Genomic DNA, 22,716 nt, shown 5'->3' on the forward strand with positions numbered 1-22,716 from the left:
GCAATTCACTTATATTTTACAAAAGTATCAGTTCACAATGATTGGAAAATTTAAATGCCAGTTCTTCATCAAAGATAGTTTGAGAAGCACTGGGCTAGTCAATGCCTGTGGAGATAAAAAGGTGCATCCCCCATTCCTGCCCTTGGTCTCTGATTTCTCTGTGCAAGGAAATGGTGATTGGGAAAATGAAAGTGAGCTGAAACCTAATGCATCCAGGTGAAGGTACAGAGGGCTGAGGAGGCCGGGGGGAGTCGGTGGGTGGAGATGTCTTACCCTCTCAGGATTCAGCCTTTCCTTTCAGCAGCATCATTTGGAAATAGTTCTTCAAACTTTCTAGTGATGTCAGGCTGGACTGAGAACTGGAGATTCAGAAGATGTGGCAACCGAGTTTTAAATAAAACATTTCCCTCCCCCTTTAGTCAGATAACCTCATCGCATCAAGAATGGGCACAAGCACATGCAGTTTCTCATCCAAATAAAATTGAGATGGTGGAGCTCAGGACAAACACGCTGACCATGCGGCCCTTACTTTTGCAAAAAGAGGAAAGTTCCAGGGAGCTCTGCGATGTGAACTTGGGCTTTTTGCTGCCGAGATCTTGTTTAGAACCAAACATTTCCAAGTCTGTAACCAGAGAAGATGCTCCTCATTTTCTGAAGGAGCAGCAAAGAAAATCTGAAGGTAAGTTGAACATTGAATTCCACAGTGAGTCCTTTCGGTCAACAAATATTTATGTATTGTGCCAGGCACTGTTCTAAATGCTGGAGATATAGCAGTAAACATATCAGACAATAACCCCAGCCCTTGTATAATTTACATTCCTGGGGGTCATGGGGGTGTGGGGCAGACAATAAACTAGTAAACAAGTAAAATGAAGGATGGCATAATGTTCCAGCAGAAAGAACACTATATGTGCAAATGTTTACATATTTGTTCAAGGAATAGAAGACAAATATTTTGAGAATATCTTATTGTTTAGATTATTTCATTGCTTATTTCTTTAAACATTTCAGACGTTATTTTATAAACTATATTTGATAATTTCAGTTAACAATATCCTACTGATTTGCACTATGGTTGACTTTTTTCTTGAGTGTTTGAAAATCTTCATTGTGAGCTCATATTTGGTTGATGTTTATCTGTGAGAATCTTGGGGGCCCATGCTGTGGATGCCTTTGGCCAGAAGTATTGAGTTTACTTCTACCAGGTCTTAGGGTCGTTATGGACTTGAGTCTACTTTAGCCTTATTCCTGGATCCCCAAGTTAATGTGCAAGTCTAAGAGCCTACTTCCAACTACATTGAGCCCAAGATTCATTTGTTAGATAGCAGCACTGATGCCAGCATTTCCCCCTGTGGCAACATTGTCTTTGGTATTTGCTTACCACTGTCCTCAACCAACCAGCCAAAACCACCAGGAACAACCTTATAATCCAACAAGTTACATTCATTGATTTATCACAATGAGGGAGACTGCATGCCAGCGGAGCTGTGAGGTATCTTACCAAATAAAAAAAAAAAAGAAAGAATAATTATTATGGGATTTTAAGAGAAGGATACATTTTAAGTGAAATTTAAATGAAGCAGTGCTTAAATTTATGTATTTATTTATTTATGAGATGGAGTCTCGCTCTGTCGCCAGGCTGGAGCACAGTGGCATGATCTCAGCTCACTGCAACATCTGCCTCCCAGGTTCAAGCGATTCTCCTGCCTCAGCCTCCCAAGTAGCCGGGACTACAGGTGCCTGCCACCACGCCCAGATAAGCTTTGTATTTTTAGTAGAGACGGGGTTTCACCATATTGGCCAGGATGGTCTCGATCTCTTGACCTTGTGATACTCCTGCCTTGGCCTCCCACAGTGCTGGGATTACAGGCCTGAGCCAACTTGCCTCGCCTAAAAATGTTTTTTGATTTCATTATGCTAAAATGTGTGTAACATAAAATTGACCATTTTAATCATTTTCAAGTGTACAGTTCAGTGGCATTAAGTGCATTCACATTGTTGTGCAACCATCACAAATATTCATCCCCAGAACATTTTCTTCTTGCAAAACTGAAACTCGGTGCCCATTAAAAAATAGCTCTCTATTTCCCATTCTCCCAAAGCTTCTGGCAACCACTATTCTATTTTGTTTCAATATGAATTTGACCATTCCAGGTCTTTTATATAAATGGAATCATGCAATATTTGTCCTGCATCTGGCTTGTTTCATTTGGCATGATGGTGAAGCAGTGTTTTGATGGGCTGTATGTAAAAGAGTTCATATGAAATCTGGACTGTGAAGTGGACCTAGAATCTTGCTTCTTGAAGTTTACAAAGTTAGTTCCCAAATCTCGATAGCGTTTTTTGTTTGTTTGTTTGTTTTGTTGCTTTTAGACAGGGTTTGGCTGTGTTGCCCAGGCTAGAGTGCAGTGGCATGATCTTGGTTCACTGCAACCTCTGCATCCTGGGCTCAAGCGATCCTCCCACTTCAGCCTCTTGGGTAGCTGGGAGTACAGGCGCATGCCACCACGCCTGGCTATTTTTTTGGTACAGATGGGGTTTCACCATGTTGCCCAGGCTGTTACTGAACTCCTGGGCTAAAGTGATCCTCCCACTTTGGCCTCCCAAAGTGCTGGGATTACAGGCGTGAGCCACCGTGTTCAGCCTCAACAGCCTCTTTCAACCTCATATCTTGCCACTCTTCCTCAGCAGTATGATAAACTTTAGCACACTAGATGCCCTCTATTCCCTAAACATGCATGTGAATATGTGCACCTGCTGTTCTTTCTGCGGAGGCATTATGCCATCCTTCAGGTTCTGTCTCAGAAACCACTTCCTCTGGAAAGTCTTCCTGAACATCCCAAAACTGGATGAGTTGCCATTTCTTTGTTCCCCTATAGGATCCTGATCTTACTTACAGCATAGCATTAATCAAGCATAATTGTCACTATTTGTTTATGTGCTCATCTTCACCGGGTTACAAAAGTAAGAATCATTCAGCCTCCACACACCGGGCACCTATACCTGGCACATAGCCATTACAAATGCATTTTTAATTAATAATAATAATAACAATCAGGGCAGCACTTTGGAGGCCAAGGTGGGCAGATCACTTGAAACCTCAAAAAAAAAAAAAAAAAAAAAAAAAGAAAAGAAAAAGAAATAAGTACTGGCTGTGCATAGGCACACGCCTGTAACCCCAGCACTTTGGGAGTCCAAGGGAGGAGCACTAGCTTGAGGCTAGGAGTTTGAGGGCAGCCTGGGCAACATAGGCAGACTCCACCTCTAAAGACAGTACATATATAAAAATAAATTTTAAAAATTAAGTGGCTGTGGTGGTGCACAGTCACCTAATAGCTCAGCTACTCGGGAGGCTGAGGTGGGAGGATTGCTTGATTCCAGGAGGCCAAGGCGACAGTGGATGATGATTAGTCCATTGCACTCCAGCCTGGGTGACAGAGTGAGACCTCATCTCTTAAAAAAAAAGTACAGCTAGTACAAGACTGTTTCTTCTAGTGTATGCTTTCATATTGCTACATATCATGTTTAGAGTGGTATTTATTGATTGTCCAGTTTGGGTTTCATCTGTTAAGATTTATTACTTTTACATTACTTGCCTCACACACAAGCAGTGCCCAGTTTTCCCAATCTTTGTGTTTGTTTATTTATTTATTTATTTCGAAACGGGAGTCTCACTCTGTCACCCAGGCTGGAGTGCAGTGGCGCGATCGTGGCTCACTGCAAGCTCCACCTCCCGGCTTCACGCCATTCTCCTGCCTCAGCCTCCCAAGTAGCTGGGACTACAGGCGCCTGCCACCATGCCTGGCTAATTTTTTGTATTTTTAGTAGAGATGGGGTTTCACCGTGTTAGCCAGGATGGTCTTGATCTCCTGACCTCGTGATCCACCTGCCTTGGCCTCCCAAAGTGCTGGGATTGCAGGTGTGAGCCACTGCGCCCGGCCTGTATTTATTTTTTTGAAATCAATATTCAATGTCTCTGTTATTATGACTAGGTAAAGTATTATTTGCAGCTGAGCTCCATAGTGTGTTGATTACATTTCCTCTCCTTTTAGACATTGTATTTATCTCAGCATTAGTAATAACCACTTCATTTCTTCATTTACTTTTTGTATATCTGTTACTAATTCATCCCATCCTGGGTATTGCATCTGTAAAACAAATCTCAATACAGGTGATTAGATATCAGGCAATCTGTTGGTTCCTTTTGTTTTTGGAGACATTGCTCCTGGACCCTCCTGGCCTCCAGTTTTACTCCGCACCACCTGCTCTCTGGATCTACTGCCCAGCCGCCCATCTGAGATTCCCTTCGTGTCATCCTGGGAATTCCCTTGCCTCCTTGCTGTGTTGAATCCCTGTGTACTGGATATGTGGCTTAATCTTCCTTTCCTTTTTTTTTTTTTTTTGAGAGAGAGTCTGACTGTGTCACCCATGCTGGAGTGCAGTGGCGCGATCTCAGCTCACTGCAACCTCCGCCTTCTGGGCTGAAGCCATTCTCCCTCTTCAGCCTCTTGAGTAGCTGGGACTACAGGCATGCACCACCAGGCCCAGCTACTTTAAAAACATTTCTTTTTTAGCGATGGAGTCTCACTATATTGCCCAGGCTGGTCTTGAACTCCTGGGCTCAAGTGATCCACCCACCTTGGCCTCCCAAAGTGTTGGGATTACAGGCTTGAGCCACCTTGCCTGGCTTCGTTGCTTTACTTAATCCTCATTTACTAGGGCACATTTCCCAGCAGCTTCTTGAGAAGGGGTACATGGAGAATATGAACGACAGAGTTGTTTGTTTATTGTCTCTAGTTCTTCTGAGCTCCTTTCTTTCTTTCAGTTTGATATGTTCTCTGTATTTTCATATTGGAGCATTTCCCTACATATCAGCTGAATCTTGTCTATTTGTATCTAAAGGGTTTCACTAAAAAGTTCTGTATGTTTGAGTGAGCTTGTTGAATGGTCCTCAAGGGAGTTGAATAGGTGGAGAACTGGACGATTGGTAGAGGGGTTCCTAAGTGTCAGCTTGTATAGATTGATGGATCTTTTCTCTCGGCTAGTTTTCCCCAGAGAGAGAATCCAAGTGCCTGCCTACAGGTTATTAGAGGCAACGTTCTTGGCACTGAATGGGGTTCATATTTCAGTGTGTACACTTCTCCTTAATCCTCATATTTTCACTCCAGCACCCCATTTCTGCTCTCAGCCATATCCAGCTCCTTAGCATCTTTGTTTCAAACCCTCCAGGGAGTAAACTTCCAGTCATCTGCAGGAAGGGAGAAGAGTAACTCCTCATAGTGGACAGGGCAGGGAATCTGGGACTTATTCCAGCACAGACTTATGAGCACCCTCTCGTTTCAGTCTTGCCTGCATCCCTGTCTTCGGAGATACCTTCAGTTCCCATTCCTGTCCGAGATTCTTATTTCTGGTTGGGCTCTCCCCTTGCAAGCGTTGGGCAGAACACAGAAAGCTGACAACTCAATCAGTTCTTATTCGTCCATACAGTTTTCTCTGTCCAAAATGTTGATATTGCTCATCTGTTGTTTTATCATTTGGGTGTTTTTATTTTTTTGTCCTTATTTACACATTTTTTAATTCCTTTACTGTGATTTTAGTGTGATTTGTGGAGGGACTGGAGAAAAGCTTGTAAATTCAATCTGCCATTTTTAATTGGAACTCTGTACTCATTTTATTTTATTTACTTTTTTGGAGATAGGGTCTCGCTCTGTTGCCCATGCTGGAATGCAGTGTTGCAAACATGGCTCACTGCATTCTCGATATCCCAGGCTTAAGTGATCCTCCGCCACAGCCTCCTGAGGAGCTGGAAGTACAGGTGCATGCCACCACACCTGGCTACTTTTAACATTTTTTGTAGAGATGGAGTCTCGCTATGTTGCTCAGGCTGGTCTCTACACATTTAAAAAAGGCTTTGACACATATTGTCAAGTTACCTACCAGAAAGATCTTGCCTCTGCATTTCCACCAGAAGTCTTTACCCCACATAATTCCTGACCAATACTGGATAATATTTATCCAAATGTTGATAAGAATACTTGAAAGGGGTTTTTAAAAAAAAACTCAGGATGTTATCCATATGTACCCAACTATAAATTATATTCAATTGTATTTCTGGATTAACTTCTAACATCTTTTCAATGAAAACCTCAACCTCTGGAATGCAACCTCTGGGGGCAAAGAGCAAAGATCTGTCTTTCCTGATCACAACTATAAATTGCCATCTTCCGGGACAGTGTTGGCTACTCAGTAGGCACTCAGTAAATAATTGTTGAGTAAATGCATTAAGAATGAAGTGGGGGTGCCATGGCCAGCTGTGTCCAAAGGAATGCCTGTGGCCCCTCCTGTTGGGGTCCTCTTCCTAGGTGACTTGTTTTTCACCTGGGATTGGCTTTTCTACTGTGTTAAATCTTGAAGAAGTCTTTTTCTCTCTGTGTGACTTCAGAATGACAGCCTGTGGCTGAAATGGACCTACAGACATTTGTTTGACCCTCACAACATTGAAAAACCAGGGAGGGGAGGTCAGTCCCAGTGGCTCACACGTAGAATCCGAGAACTTTGGGAAGCCAAGGTATGAGGACTGTTTGAGCCCAGGAGTTTGAGACCAGCCTGGGCAATATAATAAGACCCTGTCTATACAAAAAATTAAAAATATAAAACTTTCAAATAAATAAGCAAGGGTAGGGGAAGAAGATTTCACATAAAATCTGCAGCTTGGGCCGGGCATGGTGGCTCATGCCCGTAATCCCAGCACTTTGGGAGGCTGAGGTGGGTGGATCACAAGGTCAGGTGTTCAAGACCAGCCTGGCAAACATAGTGAAACCCCGTCTCTACTAAAAAAAAAAAAAAAGAAAGAAAAATACAAAAAATTAGCCGAGCATGGTGGCAGGTGCCTGTAATCCCAGCTACTCAGGAGGCTGAGGCAGGAGGATTGCTTGAACCCAGGAGGTGGAGGTTGCAGGATGAGATCATGCCACTGCACTCCAGCCTAGGTGACAGAGCGAGACCCCATCTCAAAAAAAAAAAAAAAAAAAAAAAAAAACCTGCAGCTCTCTGGCTTCTCTTGGAAGATCTAGCGGTGCTGGATTACCCATCCGGATTGGATGACACCACTGAGAGCTGGGTAATGATGCCCCTTTAGTTGGGACATATGATCTCCATTTACTACTGTGCCTTCCTGTCCCACTTCATCCATTTCTGTGACCTGTTTTGACCCTGGAGACACTGGAGCTTTTGGCTTCAGCTTTACACAGTCCAAACTATGCAGAGGTGGTGGTGGTGGTGCGTGGGGTTTTGGGGATCATTCTGACTTTTTGGTAAGAAGAGAACAACTTCTAGGTTTTATACTACTTAGTAAGTCCCATCTCATTACCTGGGTGAGTCTTCCTCACACTCACCTTCAGAGTTTATGGTTGATCTAGTTTAAACAACTGTTGGGAGACACTTATACAAGAATATTTTCACATTTCTGCACAGTTCAGGCTTTCTAAGCAAAAAACACTAGGAAACTAGTCAGAAGATGATTGAACAGCAAAAACGCCTCAGAAGTTAGTGTATTGCTCCAGAGAGGTTTAGAGACTGATTTCCCCAAAAGCTGTTTGCTTATATTCTAGGGTAATAAAACATAGAGGCACCTTTCTCCTGAAGGCATTTGCTTACAATTCATAGGAAAGTTCTCTCTTTCTCTGGAGGGAAAGATGGGCTAAAGTGCCACCCACCCAATACACCCCCTGAGTCTCATCATTCCAGGGCTCCCTCTTGTGATGCAACTCTACCAGCTACGCAGGTCGACACCTGGCTCTCATCACGTTGCCCTGTGAGGAACTGGGATGTGGGGAACTGGCATTACAATGTTCTGTGAGTGATAAATGGTCTGCTCTGTGGTCCAGAGATCTCAGGTTTTCTCTCAGAATAGAGATAGAAATATAAAACAGCAACCCCTGCTAGTGGCAGTAGCCTGAAGTTTTGCGTAATGAGTTCATCTCTGTGTGAATTCCACAGGGGAAACCTTCAATATCTACAACTCTTCCTCAGACCCCTTCGCACCTGTACTACTTCACCCCCAGACTCTAGCTTGAGACTGTTTTCTCTCTGCTACTAAGAATATCCAGTTATTTTTTTTCTTGTTGTAGGGTCTTCGACCTCTGATATGAAGTACAGTGGCCAAAGCATCGAGGTAAGATTAGTGCTAGCATTATTGACTGAGAATGAAAACCAAAAAACTCTATCAACTAATTTAGAACCAAATCCTCAGCAATTACAGTTGACCCTTCAACAATGCAGGGGATAGGGTCACTGATGTCAAAAATCCACACATAACCTTTGATTCCCCTAAAACTTAGCTATTTATAGCCTACCGGTTTTTTTGTTTTGTTTTGTTTTGTGTAGAGACAGCGTCTCACTGTGTTGGCCACATTGGTCTTGCTCCTGGCCTCAAGTAATACTCCCCTTTAGCCTCCCAAAGTGCTAGGATTACAGGTGTGAGACACCGCACCTGGCTGCAATAGCCTACTGTTGACCAGAGCCTTATTGATAACATACACAGTTGATTAACACACATTTTGTGTGTTATATGTATTATATGCTGTATTCTTACAAAAAAGCCAAGAAAATAAAATGTTATTAAGAAAATCATAAGGGACCAGGTGCGGTGACTCAAACCAAGGCAGTGGATCACTTGAGGTCAAGAGATCGAGACCAGCCTGGCCAACATGGTGAAACACCATCTCTACTAAAAATACAAAAATTAGCTGGGCGTGGTGGCAGGCGCCTGTAATCCCAGCTACTCGGGAGGCTGAGGCAGGAGAATTGCTTGAACCTGGGAGGCAGAGGTTGCAGTGAGCCAAGATCGCGCCACTGTACTCCAGCCTGGCCACAGAGCAAGACCCCGTCTCAAAAAAAAGAAAAGAAAGAAAGAAAGAAAGAAAAAAAAAAGAAACAGCAACAACAACAAAAGAAAATCCTAAGGAAGAGAAAATATATTTACTCTTCATTAAGTGGAAGTGGAGCAGCATAAAGGTCTTCATCCTCATTGTCTCCGTGTTGAATAGGCTGAGGAGGAGGAACAGGAGGGCTTGGTCTTGCTGTCACAGAGATAGCAGAGGAGAAAGAAAATTCACATGTAAGTGGACTTGCACATTTTAAAGCTGTGTTGTTCAAGGGTCAACTGTATTTCTTGGAAAAACAACAACTCACATGTAGTTCCTAGAGTAGCAAATCATTCCCGGGAAAATTATGCCTTGCCAGGTGCAGTGCTTTTCTGGAGTGTTTCTGTTCTCTACATAATGAGCTGAATAGCTCCCTTAGACATTTTTTTTTTTTTTTTTTTTTTGAGATGGAGTCTCTGTTGCCCAGGCTGGAGTGCAGTGGTACAATCTCAGCTCACTGCAACCTCTACCTCCTGGGTTCAAGCATTTCTCCTGCCTCAGCCTCCTGAGTGGCTGGGATTACAGGCACCTGCCACCACGCCCAGCTAATTTTTGTATTTTCAGTAGAGATGGGGTTTCACCATGTTGGTCAGGCTGGTCTCGAACCCCTGACCTCAAGTGATCCACCTGCCTTGCACTCCCAAAGTGCTGGGATTACAGGCGTGAGCCACCACGCCTGGCCAGACATATTTTAATTTGTCTTTTTTCAACCTATCTAGAAATTAGGCAATTCTTTTTCTCCCCCCAGTGGTGGAAAGGTTTTCCTAGTTGTCTAATTTATAAGTTTTTGGAAAGATACTTGCAATTCTTAGTTTCTCAACTACCTGACCCTTCTTTTCCTATGAGGCTTTGAGAAATACTTACGCATAGGTACTGCTCAGCATTGTAAAAAGAAATTTATTGACCTAAAAAAATATAATGGCCATTACTAGGCAGATGGTTAAGCACTGGGTGAATCTGCCTTTATTTCCTAAGTCATTTTGAAGAAATGGGGAAAATCATCTAGACAGTAAAACTGGGACCTACACTACATCTCATCTACTTTTAATGCCTAAGTTTCTAAAGTCAAGTTCCATTTCCTTCCTTCTTACACATACGTGGCGATAGAATGAAAATTAAACATATATTTCTCAATTACTACCCAAGACTCATGCCTTTAAATATTGTGATATAAATAGGTACTGAATCTGTATACACAGGAAAAGACCACAATGAAAAGAAGCATAAAGTTAAGGAGTTCATAGCTTACTGCCCACAAAGCTTAATACTATACATTGGGTTACACTGACCTCTACAGGATGATAATAAAAACTAGCTTAGTTTGAAAATAGAGGGCAAAGGAGAAATGAAAGCCATCCATTTTCCTTTCATCCACAAAAATGAAATTTTGTACATTTCATTCACAAAATAATTCAGCAAGATGATGGTAAGTAGTTGTGTTTCAGATACAAATTCTGAGTTAGTCAATAACTGGTAATTTTTGAGGTATTTTAACAACAACTTTAAACTGTTCCGAGTGGGATTTCAAAAATCTTAAATCAATTCTATGGAAAGTAAAAAGAAAAAGGAAGAGAAATAAAAGACTTCTTATCTTAAATTTTTACCATTTTCATTATAGGGCCTTCATTTAAAAATATATAACCATGGGCCGAGCGTGGTGGCTCAAGCCTGTAATCCCAGCACTTTGGGAGGCCGAGACGGGCGGATCACGAGGTCAGGAGATCGAGACCATCCTGGCTAACACGGTGAAACCCCGTCTCTACTAAAAATACAAAAAACTAGCCCGGCGAGATGGTGGGCGCCTGTAGTCCCAGCTACTCTGGAGGCTGAGGCAGGAGAATGGCGTAAACCCGGGAGGCGGAGCTTGCAGTGAGCTGAGATCCGGCCACTGCACTCCAGCCCAGGAGACACAGCAAGACTCCGTCTCAAAAAAAAAAAAAAAAAAAAAAAAAAAAAAATATATATATATATATATATATATATATATATATATAACCATGAATATTTGCATCTATAATAATTCTGGTTTTAAAATGTGTTGTTTTGCAGCACACCAAATGGCACATGTATACATATGTAACAAACCTGCACATTGTGCACATGTACCCTAGAACTTAAAGTATAATAAAAAAATACATATAAAAAAATTAAAAAATTGTTTTAAAAACTTAAAAAAAAAGTGTTGTTTTAAATTGGTTCTAAAAAAATATGGGGAATGAGGTTTTAGTTTTAAAAATTGTGATCTTTCCAGGCATAGTGGCTCATGCTTGTAATTCCAGCATTTTGGGAGGCAGAAGTGGGAGGATTGCTTGAGGCCAGGAGTTTGAGACCAGTCTGGGCAACATAGAGAGACCTCGTCTCTACTAAAATTAAAAAATTAGCCGGGCATGGTGGCACACGCCTGTAGTCCCAGCTGCTCAGGAGGCTAAGGTGGGAGGATCGCTTGAGCCCGGGAAGTCAAGGCTGCAGTAAGCTGTGATTATTCCACTACACTGCAGCCTGGGTGACAGAGCGAGACCTTGTCTCAAAAAAAAAAAAAAAAAAAAAAAAAAAAAAAAAAAAAAAAATCGTGATCTCCAGGCTAGCTTTGTACTTTAAAAGCCTTCCTTAAGAGGATATTATAATCTCTTTAGACTACTTTAAACCAGTTAGCATATTTATATATGTTTCTGCATTCATAGCTTTTTCTCTCTTTCCTTTTAGTTCCCTCTGCCACCACTGTCACTCTTGCCCACACGATCTGGTGTCCTTTGTATCCCCCGAAATCACAAGTTTCCAAAAGAGAAAGAAAGAAGCATTCCAAGTGTCACGTCTTTTGTGCCTAAGCTCTCAGCGTCTGTTCGCCAGTCTGATCTTAGCCCAACAAATAAGCCTCCAGGAGCCCTAGTTAAGTTGTTGATGGATTCGACTCTCAGGTCTTCTGATGGCTTCATTTGGTCAAGAAACATATGCTCTTTTCCTAAGGCTAACCATCACAGACAATGCCTGGAGATGGAGGAGAACTGGAAATCCAAGGAAATAGAAGAATGTAACAAAATTGAAATCACCCACCTTGAAAAAGGGCAGTCTTCGGTGTCTTTTGAGAATTTGAAGGAAGGCAATATTCCTGCAGATAGGGAAGAGGATATTGACTGCCATGGTAGTAAAACGAGAAAAGCTGAAGAAGAGAACTCTCAATATCTTTCATCAAGAAAGAATGAGAGGTCAGTAGCCAAAAACTATGAACAAGATTCAGAAATAGTATGTACCATTCCAAGCAAATTCCAAGAAGCCCAGCATTCAGAAATAACTCCAAGCCAGGATGAAGAGATGAGAAATAATAAAGCTGCTTCAAAAAGAGCTTCATTACATAAAGATGAAGCAATGGAACCAAACAATATTTTAGAAGAGTGTACTGTACTTAAAAGCTTATCCAATGTATTCTTTGATGACCCCATTGATAAACTTCCAGAAGGTCGTAGGAGCATGGAGACAAACATAAAAATATCAATAGCGGAAGGAGCCAAACCAGAAATGAGTGGGATGGTGCCTCTTATCCACATCACCTTCCCTGTGGATGGAAGCCCCAAGGAACCAGCAATAGCCAAACCAAGCCTCCAAAAAACAAAGAGAACCATTCATAACAACCATAGTGTCAACATACTTGTACACCAAGAAAATGACAAGCATAAGATGAATTCCCATAGAAGTAAGTTGGATTCAAAGACTAAGACAATTAAGAAGACTCCTCCGAATTTCCTGATTTCTACTGAAGGTCCCATTAAGCCTACCATGCATAAAACCAGCATAAAAGCACAAATTTTCCCTGCTTTGGGACTTGTTGACCCCAGGCCTTGGCAATTGCCCAGGTTTCAAAAGAGAATGCCACAGATAGCAAAGAAGCAATCAACTCACCGGACTCAGAAACCTAAAAAGCAATCATTTCCTTGCATATGTAAAAATCCAGGAATACAAAAGTCACGTGTTCCTCTCTCTGTTCAACCCGCACAGCCAAGACTAAATTACCCAGATCTTAAGTATAGTGATATGTTTCAAGAAATCAATTCAACTGCTAATGGACCTGGAATCTATGAAATGTTTGGGACCCCTGTTTATTGTCATGTGCGAGAGGCTGAAAGGGATGAAAACAAGTATTACCGTGAGATATGTTCGGCTCCATCAGGCAGATGTATCACCAATAAATGTCGATCTTCACACAGTGAGAGGAGCAGCAATATCAGAACAAGACTTTCTCAGAAGAAACCACATATGAAACCCCCAAAGACTTCATTTGGCATTAAACAAGAGCACAAAGGCTTAATTTCTAAAGAAAAGAGTTCCAAGGCTGTACGTAGCAACCTACATGACATTGAAAACGGTGATGGTATTTCAGAACCAGACTGGCAGATAAAGTATTCAGGAAATGAGTTTCTATCTTCCAAAGATGAAATTCATCCCACGAACTTGGCTCAGACACCTGAGCAGTCCATGAAAGAGAATGAATTCCCTCCTGTCTCAGATTTATCCATTGTTGAAGAAGTTTCTGTGGAAGAGTCTACGGGCGATAGAGACATTTCTAACAATCAAATACTCACCACAAGCCTCAGAGATCTGCAAGAACTTGAAAAGCTACATCACCAGATCCCATTTATCCCTTTGGAAAACAGCTGGGCAGTGTCTAGTGAGAAGAATTCTAACAAGTATGTACAGCAAGAAAAGCAGAATACAGCATCTTTTAGTAAAGTAAATGCCAGCCGAATTTCAACTAATGATCTAGAGTTTGGTAGTATTTCAGATCAGTCTAAAACACTTGCAAATTTCTCTTTCCAAGAAAAACAAGAAAGTGCATCTTCCCAGACATATCAATATTGGGTACATTATTTAGATCATGATAGTTTAGCAAATAAGTCAATCACTTATCAAATGTTTGGAAAAACTTTAAATGGCACAAATTCAATTTCCCAAGGAATTCCGGACTCTGTAAATAATGAGGAATTGACAGATGAACTATTAGGTTGTCTAGCTGCAGAGTTATTAGCTCTCGATGAGAAAGATAACAACTCTTGCCAAAAAATGGCAAATGGAACAGAACCTGAAAACCTAAATCGTATCCTCAGTCGGAGAGGAAGTACCCCAAAAGAAACGGACAGAGGGACAACAAATGTCAAAATCCAGGTTGGTAAAATTAGAATCCGAGATTCATTGGGGTGGGAAGGACCTCAGAGATAATCTGGTTCAAACCCCTTATTTTCAAATGAGGAATTATAAACCCTAAACGATTAAATAGTTTCTTCAAGGTCTCATTGTTTGATCACAAGGTTGGAATTCAGGTCATCTGACTCCCAGGCTAAGATGTTTTCATTATGCTGCCTCACTTCTGGAATTTAGCTAGCTTGACATTGCAATGAAATCAGTTTGGTTAAATTAATTTAGCAAAACCATTAAAATAGGTCAGTATTTTATTCAATGATGACATTTTCAATCAACAGCATATCATTTCCAACTGTCAGCAGAGAGATAATTATAGGCAAGACATTGCTCTAGGTATGTGAGATAGAAAGAAATGAACATGGCTCCAGAAGTGGCTCACCATTTTGTTCATATGAAGACATGAAATGTACATTTCTCAGAGTCCCTACATCTGAGCATTTGCTGTCAGATGATTCACTACTTTAATGCAAAATTATTATTGATGCCTACTGTGTTTCTGGCAGTGGGCCAAGAACTAGGAGCATAGTGCTGTACAAGACTCGGACATTGTTCTCATGGAAGTGTAAGCAAAAATCCTGAAATAAGATTTTAAAAAATTTTGTTTGGCATAGGAGTGGGCATGGAGTGGGGAAGATCAACAGATAGTTGGGTTTTGTTATCATTTTCACTAACGTACACGAGCCTCCCAAACTGAAATTTTAAAGACAGAAACAGTAGTTAAGCTGAAATATTATTTATTGAACACTAACTCAGGTTATAGTACACTATATCCACACCGTATCAGGATCAGGAATAATTTTTTTTTTTTTGAGATGGAGTCTTGCTCTGTTGCCCAGGCTAGAGTGCAGTGGCGCGATCTTGGCTCACTGCAACCTCCGCCTCCTGGGTTCAAGCAATTCTCCTGCCTCAGCCTTTCGAGTAGCTGGGATTACAGGCACTTGCTACCACGCCTGGATAATTTTTGTATTTTTAGAAGAGATAGGGTTTCACCATCTTGGCCAGGCTGGTCTTGGAACTCCTGACCTCGTGATCCACCTGCCTTGGCCTCCCAAAGTGCTGGGTTTACAGGCGTGAGCCACTGCACCCGGCCAGGAATAATTATTTTAAATAGTTGGTCAGAAGAATATAAAAGGTAAAGAATTATCCCGTAGCTTCCTAGACTGTTTGCTAGAGATACTAGTCTGACTTCCTGCAAGTCTGGCTTGTAGATAGTAAACTGGCTTCCTGGTTTGGTTACTGTAGATAATAAGTTGATTTCCTGGTTCGGTTGCTGCACACTGTAGGTCAGAGTTCTATTTTTATATATGGTCTGGCCATTGTTGGTTTGTATATTATCTCTCAGTACATATGTGTATGTATATATGTGATGTATATGTGTGCATGTATGTTTATGGATTATATATCATTTATGTTTATGTGTGTGTACATTTGTGTGAACACATACATGAATATGTGTGTATGAGTATGTGTGTCTCTATGTATGTGTCCAGCTCTGTGTATGTTTCTCTTTCTGAACTAGTCTGTGTTTAGGAGCAAGCTGACCATGATAATGGGAATTTTGAGGAGAGTTGAGGTTAGGGGTCTGAGGAGATGGCACACATTAACATATTCTGTCATGATAGGGACCTTGTGAAAGATCATTCTCAAAAGATAGTGGTTAGTAGCTGCAGGCTCATGTGGAGCCTGAGATGAACAGGCCTAAGATCTCCTCCTATAAAATATACAGAGCAAGATGTGGTTTTAAAATGTGTATAATTAACAAGGCTGAAGTACACAGCTAAGATACACTACGTGGTCATTTGGGGGAACAATGTGTCTCTAGAAGTTACCTTTAAGAGTGGCCACAGATGGGAACATTTGAAAAGAAGACTTTACTCTCACCCCTTTCTCTCCATCCCAGTGACTTGGTTTAATGGTCATCTTTCCTTTTGTCTCATTCTTCCAGAGGCATAGTAATGGGCTCAGGATATATGACAGGGAGGAGAAATTTCTCATCTCAGATGAAAAGATGACATTTTCTGAAAATAGTTTAAAGTCTGAAGAAGCTATCCTATGGACCAAGGGTGAGATTCTTGGAAAGGGAGCCTATGGCACAGTAAGTTGAACTGGAAACTTGAAATCAGCACTCCCCACCCCTCCACAGTCCCTCCCTCCGCCCCTCTCACTCCCCAGTCATCCTCCCTGCTTCCTCTGGCAAGCATTCTTTTACTTAGAACTCTTTCAGTTGAAGTAACAGAAAATCCAACCACTGAGGGAAAGGACAGTTACTGCTTTATCCAATCGAAAGGTCTGGAATAGGTCAGGCTCTGGGCTCAGGTGGCTTCAGGAGTCAGACGATGTCATCGGGATCTGGTCTCTCTCTCTGTCTGGCTCTTTCTCAGGCACATATAGCGATACAATGGCCACTGCATTTCTAGCCTCTCATCCTCCCAGGTTCAAGTCCAATGGGAAAGAAATCTCTTCCTTTGATCGGGCGCAGTGGCTCACGCTTGTAATCCCAACACTTTGGGAGGCCGAGGCAGGCAGATCACGAGGTCAGGAGATCGAGACCATCCTGGCTAACACGGTGAAACCCCATCTCTACTAAAAATACAAAAAATTAGCCGGGCATGGTGGTGGGCGCCTGTAGTCCCAGCTACTCGGGAGGCTGAGGCAGGAGAATGGCGTGAACCTGGGAGGCGGAGCTTGCAGTGAGCCGAGATCGTGCCCCTGCACTCCCGCTTGGGCGACGGAGCGAAACTCCGTCTCAAAAAAATAAAAATAAAATATCTTCTTTCAACAGCTGAATATGTTACTGGAAGTTTGGAGAATCATTGGTAGATGGCAAAAACAAAAGATGTTCCTTACATTTTGTGAATTGTGTAAGAGATCTTGGAGGGTAGGGGGTGAAGACAGGTGGGTACAAACATACAGTCAGAAGAAATAAGTTCTAGTGTTTGATAACACAGTAGGGTGACTATAGTCAACAATATAATGTGTATTTCCAATTAGCTAGAAGATTTGAAATGCCCCCAACACAAAGAAAATGACAAATGTTTGAGGTGATGGATGTCCTAAACACGCTGTCTTGATCGTTACACATTCTATGCATGTATTAACACATCACATGTACGTCTTAAATATGTACAAACATTAGATATCTAAACCCTAGCACTTTAGATAGTTATTTACATAGATGAGTAAAGAAAAGGCTGGCCCCCAAATAAGACTTGTGCTGTCTCCAGATGGGGACATTTCAGGAATCAGTGAGAAGATAGGAAGACACAAAACCACTGAGATTATATCACAAGGGTGATTTCCAAGGCCTGTCTCCTTCTCACTCCAGAGAGCTTGGGAGCTGAACTAGCTCTATTTACGTATTGTCAGGAGCTTTTCCAAACCACCATCTCATGTAGTCATCATAGAAATCTGGGAGGTAGGCCAGGTGTGGTGGCTCTCACCTGTAATCCCAGCACTTTGGGAGGCTGACGCAGGTGGATCTCTTGAGGTCAGGAGTTCAAGACCAGACTGACCATATGGTGAAACCCCATCTCTACTAAATACAAAAATTAGCCAGGTGTGGTGGCACACACCTGTAATCCCAGCTACTCAGGAGGCTGAGGCATGAGAATTGCTTGAACCCAGGAGGCAGAGGTTGCAGTGAGCCCAGATCATGCCACTGCACTCCAGCCTGGGTGACAGAGCGAGACTCTGTCTCAAAAAAACAAAAAAGAAAAAAAATTCTGTGAGGCAACCTGGGCAACATAGCAAGACCTGGTCTCCCCAAAAATACTTTAAAAATTAGCCTAATGTGGTGGTACATGCCTGTATTCCCAGGTACTCAGGACACTGAGGCAGGAGGATCGCTTGAGCCCAGGAGTTTGAGGCTGCAGTGAGATATGATCAGAGCCACTGCACTCCAGCCTGGGTGACAGAGAGAGACCCTGTATCCAAAAGAAAAAAAAAAAGAAAAAGCACGGTGGCTCTACAAAAAGTACACACACATACACACACACACACAGAAAATTAGCCAGGTGTGGTGGCACACACCTGATTCTAGCTACTAGCTATTCAGGAGGCTGAGGCGGGAGGATTGCTTGAGCCCAGGAAGTTGAGGCTGCAATGAGCTGTGATTGTGCCAATGCACTCCAGCCTGGGCAACAGAGTGAGACCCTGTCTAAAAGAAAAAAAAAAGAAAAAGAAATCTGTGAGGCAGGTATTGTTACCTCAGTTTTACAGATGAGAAAAACTGAAGTCAAAAGATTAGACATTTATCCCAAGTTATACAGCTGGGGAAAAATGAAGCCAGTATTCTAGCCAATTCAAGCCACTTTAAGCCAATATGACATCCATCCACCATGTTTCTCACACCCATCTTGGCTCCACTGAAACACTGAATTTGCTTAAATACTTTGCATTTAGGAAGGGAGGTATCAACTTAGAGAAAGACAAGGGTTTAGGAAGGGAAGGGAAAGTCAAGTGTCACCTGAGGCATTTTGTGAATGAGTTATGTCATTAATTTAATAACAAGGTATTATTGGTTTGCTTCTAGGTATACTGTGGTCTCACTAGCCAAGGGCAGCTAATAGCTGTAAAACAGGTGGCTTTGGATACCTCTGATAAATTAGCTACTGAAAAGGAATACCAGAAACTACAGGAAGAAGTAGATTTGCTCAAAGCACTGAAACATGTCAACATTGTGGCCTATTTGGGGACATGCTTGCAAGAGAACACTGTGAGCATTTTCATGGAGTTTGTTCCCGGTGGCTCAATCTCTAGTATTATAAACCGTTTTGGGCCATTGCCTGAGATGGTGTTCTGTAAATATACGAAACAAATTCTGCAAGGTGTTGCTTATCTCCATGAGAACTGTGTGGTACATCGCGATATAAAAGGAAATAATGTTATGCTCATGCCAACTGGAATAATAAAGCTGATTGACTTTGGCTGTGCCAAGCGTTTGGCCTGGGCAGGTTTAAATGGCACCCACAGTGACATGCTTAAGTCCATGCATGGGACTCCATATTGGATGGCCCCAGAAGTCATCAGTGAGTCTGGCTATGGAAGGAAATCAGATATCTGGAGCATTGGTTGTACTGTGTTTGAGATGGCTACAGGGAAGCCTCCACTAGCTTCCATGGACAGGATGGCTGCCATGTTTTACATCGGAGCACACCGAGGGCTGATGCCTCCTTTACCAGACCACTTCTCAGAAAATGCAGCAGACTTTGTGCGCATGTGCCTGACCAGGTAAGAAACTGAAAGCAAGAGGAGGAAGACAAATGCCCAGAGATTCCAAGTGGCTGACGTTTCCCTTGCAATTTATGGCCCATTAAAAGCTTTGTTTTGGTTATGAAGTCAAGTAGACAGTGATTTTGTGCTGAAAGTAATCATAATCAGTCATATTGGGTAATTGTGTTCATTGTTGTATCAGGATATAGGAGGCAATGCTTCAAGTAGAAAGTGCCTCCATTAAATGTCTTATTAAGTTCTGTTAATACTTGCCCAAATCAATGGGTTTGCAAAATGTATTAAAGATCCACTTATTTACCAATGAGTCATCTTCCTAGGAACTGGCTAGGGTGAAATGACATCACCTCGCATTTAAAGTGAGGGGAAACATTTTGAACCAAAGAAACAAATGTCTAATTGGAGTTGAAATCTCCAGTTTCAACGTCAAGTTGGGGAATATTTGGTGAATCATGAAAGCCTTAGAAAATTGTCTGTTTTCCCTTCATTATCTTCTCTCATATCTATGGAATTAAATTCTGGGTAAAATGTTAGAACTGTAACTGTAATATAATGGAGATGAACTAGTGCGGTGATTTTCAAATTTTTAGCCAGGTACTCTCTGCTCATATGAAATCTTAAATCAAAGAATAAAATAAAAGCAGAGAGATGACTCTAGTTAAAGTGTGTACCCATGGGGTGGGGAAGAGTTAAGGAGTAGGGCTGTGGGTGCTGGAGCCCACTCTAGGATATTGCACAGCAGCCCCGAACCCACCTACCTAGCAAGGCTCAACTTTAGTTGGAGGACAAGAAAGGCCTGAGACTCAAAGTCAATTTTCTGTCTTTCAAGGAAGTGTGCCTTCTTATCCCTCGATGAAAAACTCCAGTGTCCCATCTTTTAGCAAGCACATATGGCAACCTCCAACACCCAAGGGCTTCATTTTGCCTTTCTGAATGAATCTTAGAATCTAAGATTCTCCCTCTCTGCCAATGAATGTGCCTGTTTTTAAGTCTCTGTCTCTCTCTCCTAGCAGGTGTGTATCAGTCTGTCCTGGCTGATTTCAGGATGATTACATGGGCCAGGGCAGGAATGCCACTCCAGGGGTATAGTTTTTGGCATTACTAGATGCAGAGACCCCTTAGGTTTCCAGTGTGGATTTTGTGGACAAAGCCCCAGTCACCGAGCTGCCCACCCTCTCCCCAAAAAACAAACTGCATAAATGTGCTGGAATATCATATAGACCAGTATTAGCTTTAGAGATTTGTGTCAACTCTTAAAACTATTGTAGTTGCTTTGTTCTGAATTTAACAATTACCTATATTATTGACTCACAGCTAGAAACCACTTGTTATTCTCATTTTCTTTCAAGTTGTGATTAAACACGCACACACAAAGCGCTTTAAAGAGAAATGGTGGAATCTTCTTTTATGGCTCTCCTTTTGAACCATTGCTTCATAAACTAAGCAATGTACAATTCACACCACTAATAATAAATTAACAGGGTTATTGTGAAGGTTAAGTGAAATGGTGCATGTAAATTACTTAGCAGAGTGTGGGGCACAAAATTAGGAGTTTACAGTTAATGATCATTAGGAAGAATACTAACATAACTTACCTAATTAGAGTCATATACAAGTATATAATTACCTTCTAAAATTCTATGGCAAAGACCCTGAGGTATATTGATATCTCACCTGATATCAATAACAATACTCCCTGGCGATATGGATGGCCAGAAAATAAAGGGTGAGGCACTCTTAAAGATTCAGAAATAGAGGTAATCAGGCATAGACTAGGAAAAGTCTAAATAAAACAGAAATGAACTTGGGGAAGCTGAGAGAAATAAGCATGGAGCGGGTACTCCTAGGGACAGACCAAGTTCTGGGAGGTCAGGCCAAGGAGTTTAGCTTTGTTGCAGTAGGCAGTGAGGAGCAGGGGGCTGCAAAAGATTTGGGGTTGAAAAGACCATAAAGAAAAGGGTCTGTGGGAGGGCAGGTCAGATGGCAATGTATTGAAAGGCCTGGGATGGATGCTGCTTGAGACTAGAAGACTCTGCAGAAATCTAGAGCTTGGATGCTGATGGTGGTAAAGTAAAGTGGGGTTGTAAAGGATTCCAGAAAATTTCAGAGAAAAGGTGAATCAAGACTTGGTAATGGAGCAGGATGATAGGATTTCATGTTTCTGAGTCTGGATAATGAGAGAAATCACAGTTGTGAGAGAAGAACAGGGGAGGCAGCTAAACCCTTCCCACCCCATATAAGGAGACATTTGAAGCTTTGAAATTATAGCTCAGGAAAGCAATTAAGATTGGAAGGACACATTTAAAAATCATTATAACAGCCAGGTGCGGTGGCTCATGCCTGTAATCCCGGCACTTAGGAAGGCCAAGATGGGCAGATCGCTTGAGTCCAGGAGTTTGAGATGGAGACCAACCTGGGCCACATGGCGAAACCCCATCTTTTCAAAAAAATACAAAAATTAGCCAGGCATGGTGGTGTGTGCCTGTAGTCCCAGCTACTCAAGAGGCTGAGTTGAGAGGTTGAGAGGATCCCTTGACCCCGGGAAGTTGAGGCTGCAGTGGGCTGAGATGGCGCCACTGCACTCCAGCCTAAGGGACAGAGCGAGACCCTGTCTCAAAAAAAAAAAAAAAAAAAAAAAAAAAAAAAAAAAAAAAAATCATTATAAGGTTGATTGCTACAGTCATTAAAAAAATGTAGGGCTGGGGAAAATATTTTGAAAATGCTCACAGTGGAAGCTAACAGAAATGCATGGCATCAAGTCTAGCACATAACTGGAGAAGGGAAGGGAGGAAGGGAAGGGAGTTGCCCCAAGGTGTAAGAAGAAACAAGAGGACAGACTGTCCCGTAAATCTAAGCAGAGGTAGTTTCAGGTAGGAGGGAGTAGTGAATATTTCAAATGCTACAGAAATGACAAAAAGGATGAGCTCATTAAATTTGGTTAATTTCAAGAAATTTCAAGAGGGCAATTTCTATAGAGGAGTGGGCCAAATGGTTAAGAATACTGGAGGGAAGTCACCGAGCTTAGCCCTGTTAGAGACATTTGGCAGCAATTTTTAAAATGGGATGGACCAGGTGCAGTGGTTCACGCTTGTAATCCCAGCACTTTGGGAGGCTGAGGCAGAATAACTAATTGAGCCCAGGAGTTTGAGATCAGCCTGGGCAACATAGGGAGACCCTGTTTCTACAAAAAATTTAAAAATTAGCCAGGCACTGTGGCTCACGCCTGTAATCCCAGCACTTTGGGAGGCCGAGGTGGGTGGATCACGAGGTCAGGAGATCAAGACCATCCTGGCTAACACGGTGAAACCCATCTCCACTTAAAATACAAAAAATTATCCGGGCATGGTGGCGGGCGCCTGCAGTCCCAGCTACT

General features: G+C 42.1%; 1 protein-coding gene across 5 annotated transcripts in view; it reads left to right on the forward strand.

Moving 5' to 3' along the window:
* MAP3K19 (mitogen-activated protein kinase kinase kinase 19) overlaps window positions 1-22,716 on the forward strand; it is a 54,580-nt gene that overhangs the window by 24,887 nt on the left and 6,977 nt on the right. The window contains exons 5-9 of one of the 5 annotated variants that reach the window (XM_010367412.2): window positions 420-679; window positions 8,130-8,173; window positions 11,628-14,078; window positions 16,060-16,209; window positions 18,646-19,343. In XM_010367412.2, coding sequence (XP_010365714.2) covers window positions 420-679; window positions 8,130-8,173; window positions 11,628-14,078; window positions 16,060-16,209; window positions 18,646-19,343 — 3,603 coding nt within the window. The remainder of the gene's footprint in view (window positions 1-419; window positions 680-8,129; window positions 8,174-11,627; window positions 14,079-16,059; window positions 16,210-18,645; window positions 19,344-22,716) is intronic. The other 4 variants (XM_010367429.1, XM_010367436.1, XM_010367421.2 and 1 more) reach the window with 4 other exon arrangements.

The sequence above is a fragment of the Rhinopithecus roxellana genome, chromosome 14, assembly GCF_007565055.1.
Source record: "Rhinopithecus roxellana isolate Shanxi Qingling chromosome 14, ASM756505v1, whole genome shotgun sequence".
NCBI lineage: Eukaryota > Metazoa > Chordata > Mammalia > Primates > Cercopithecidae > Rhinopithecus > Rhinopithecus roxellana.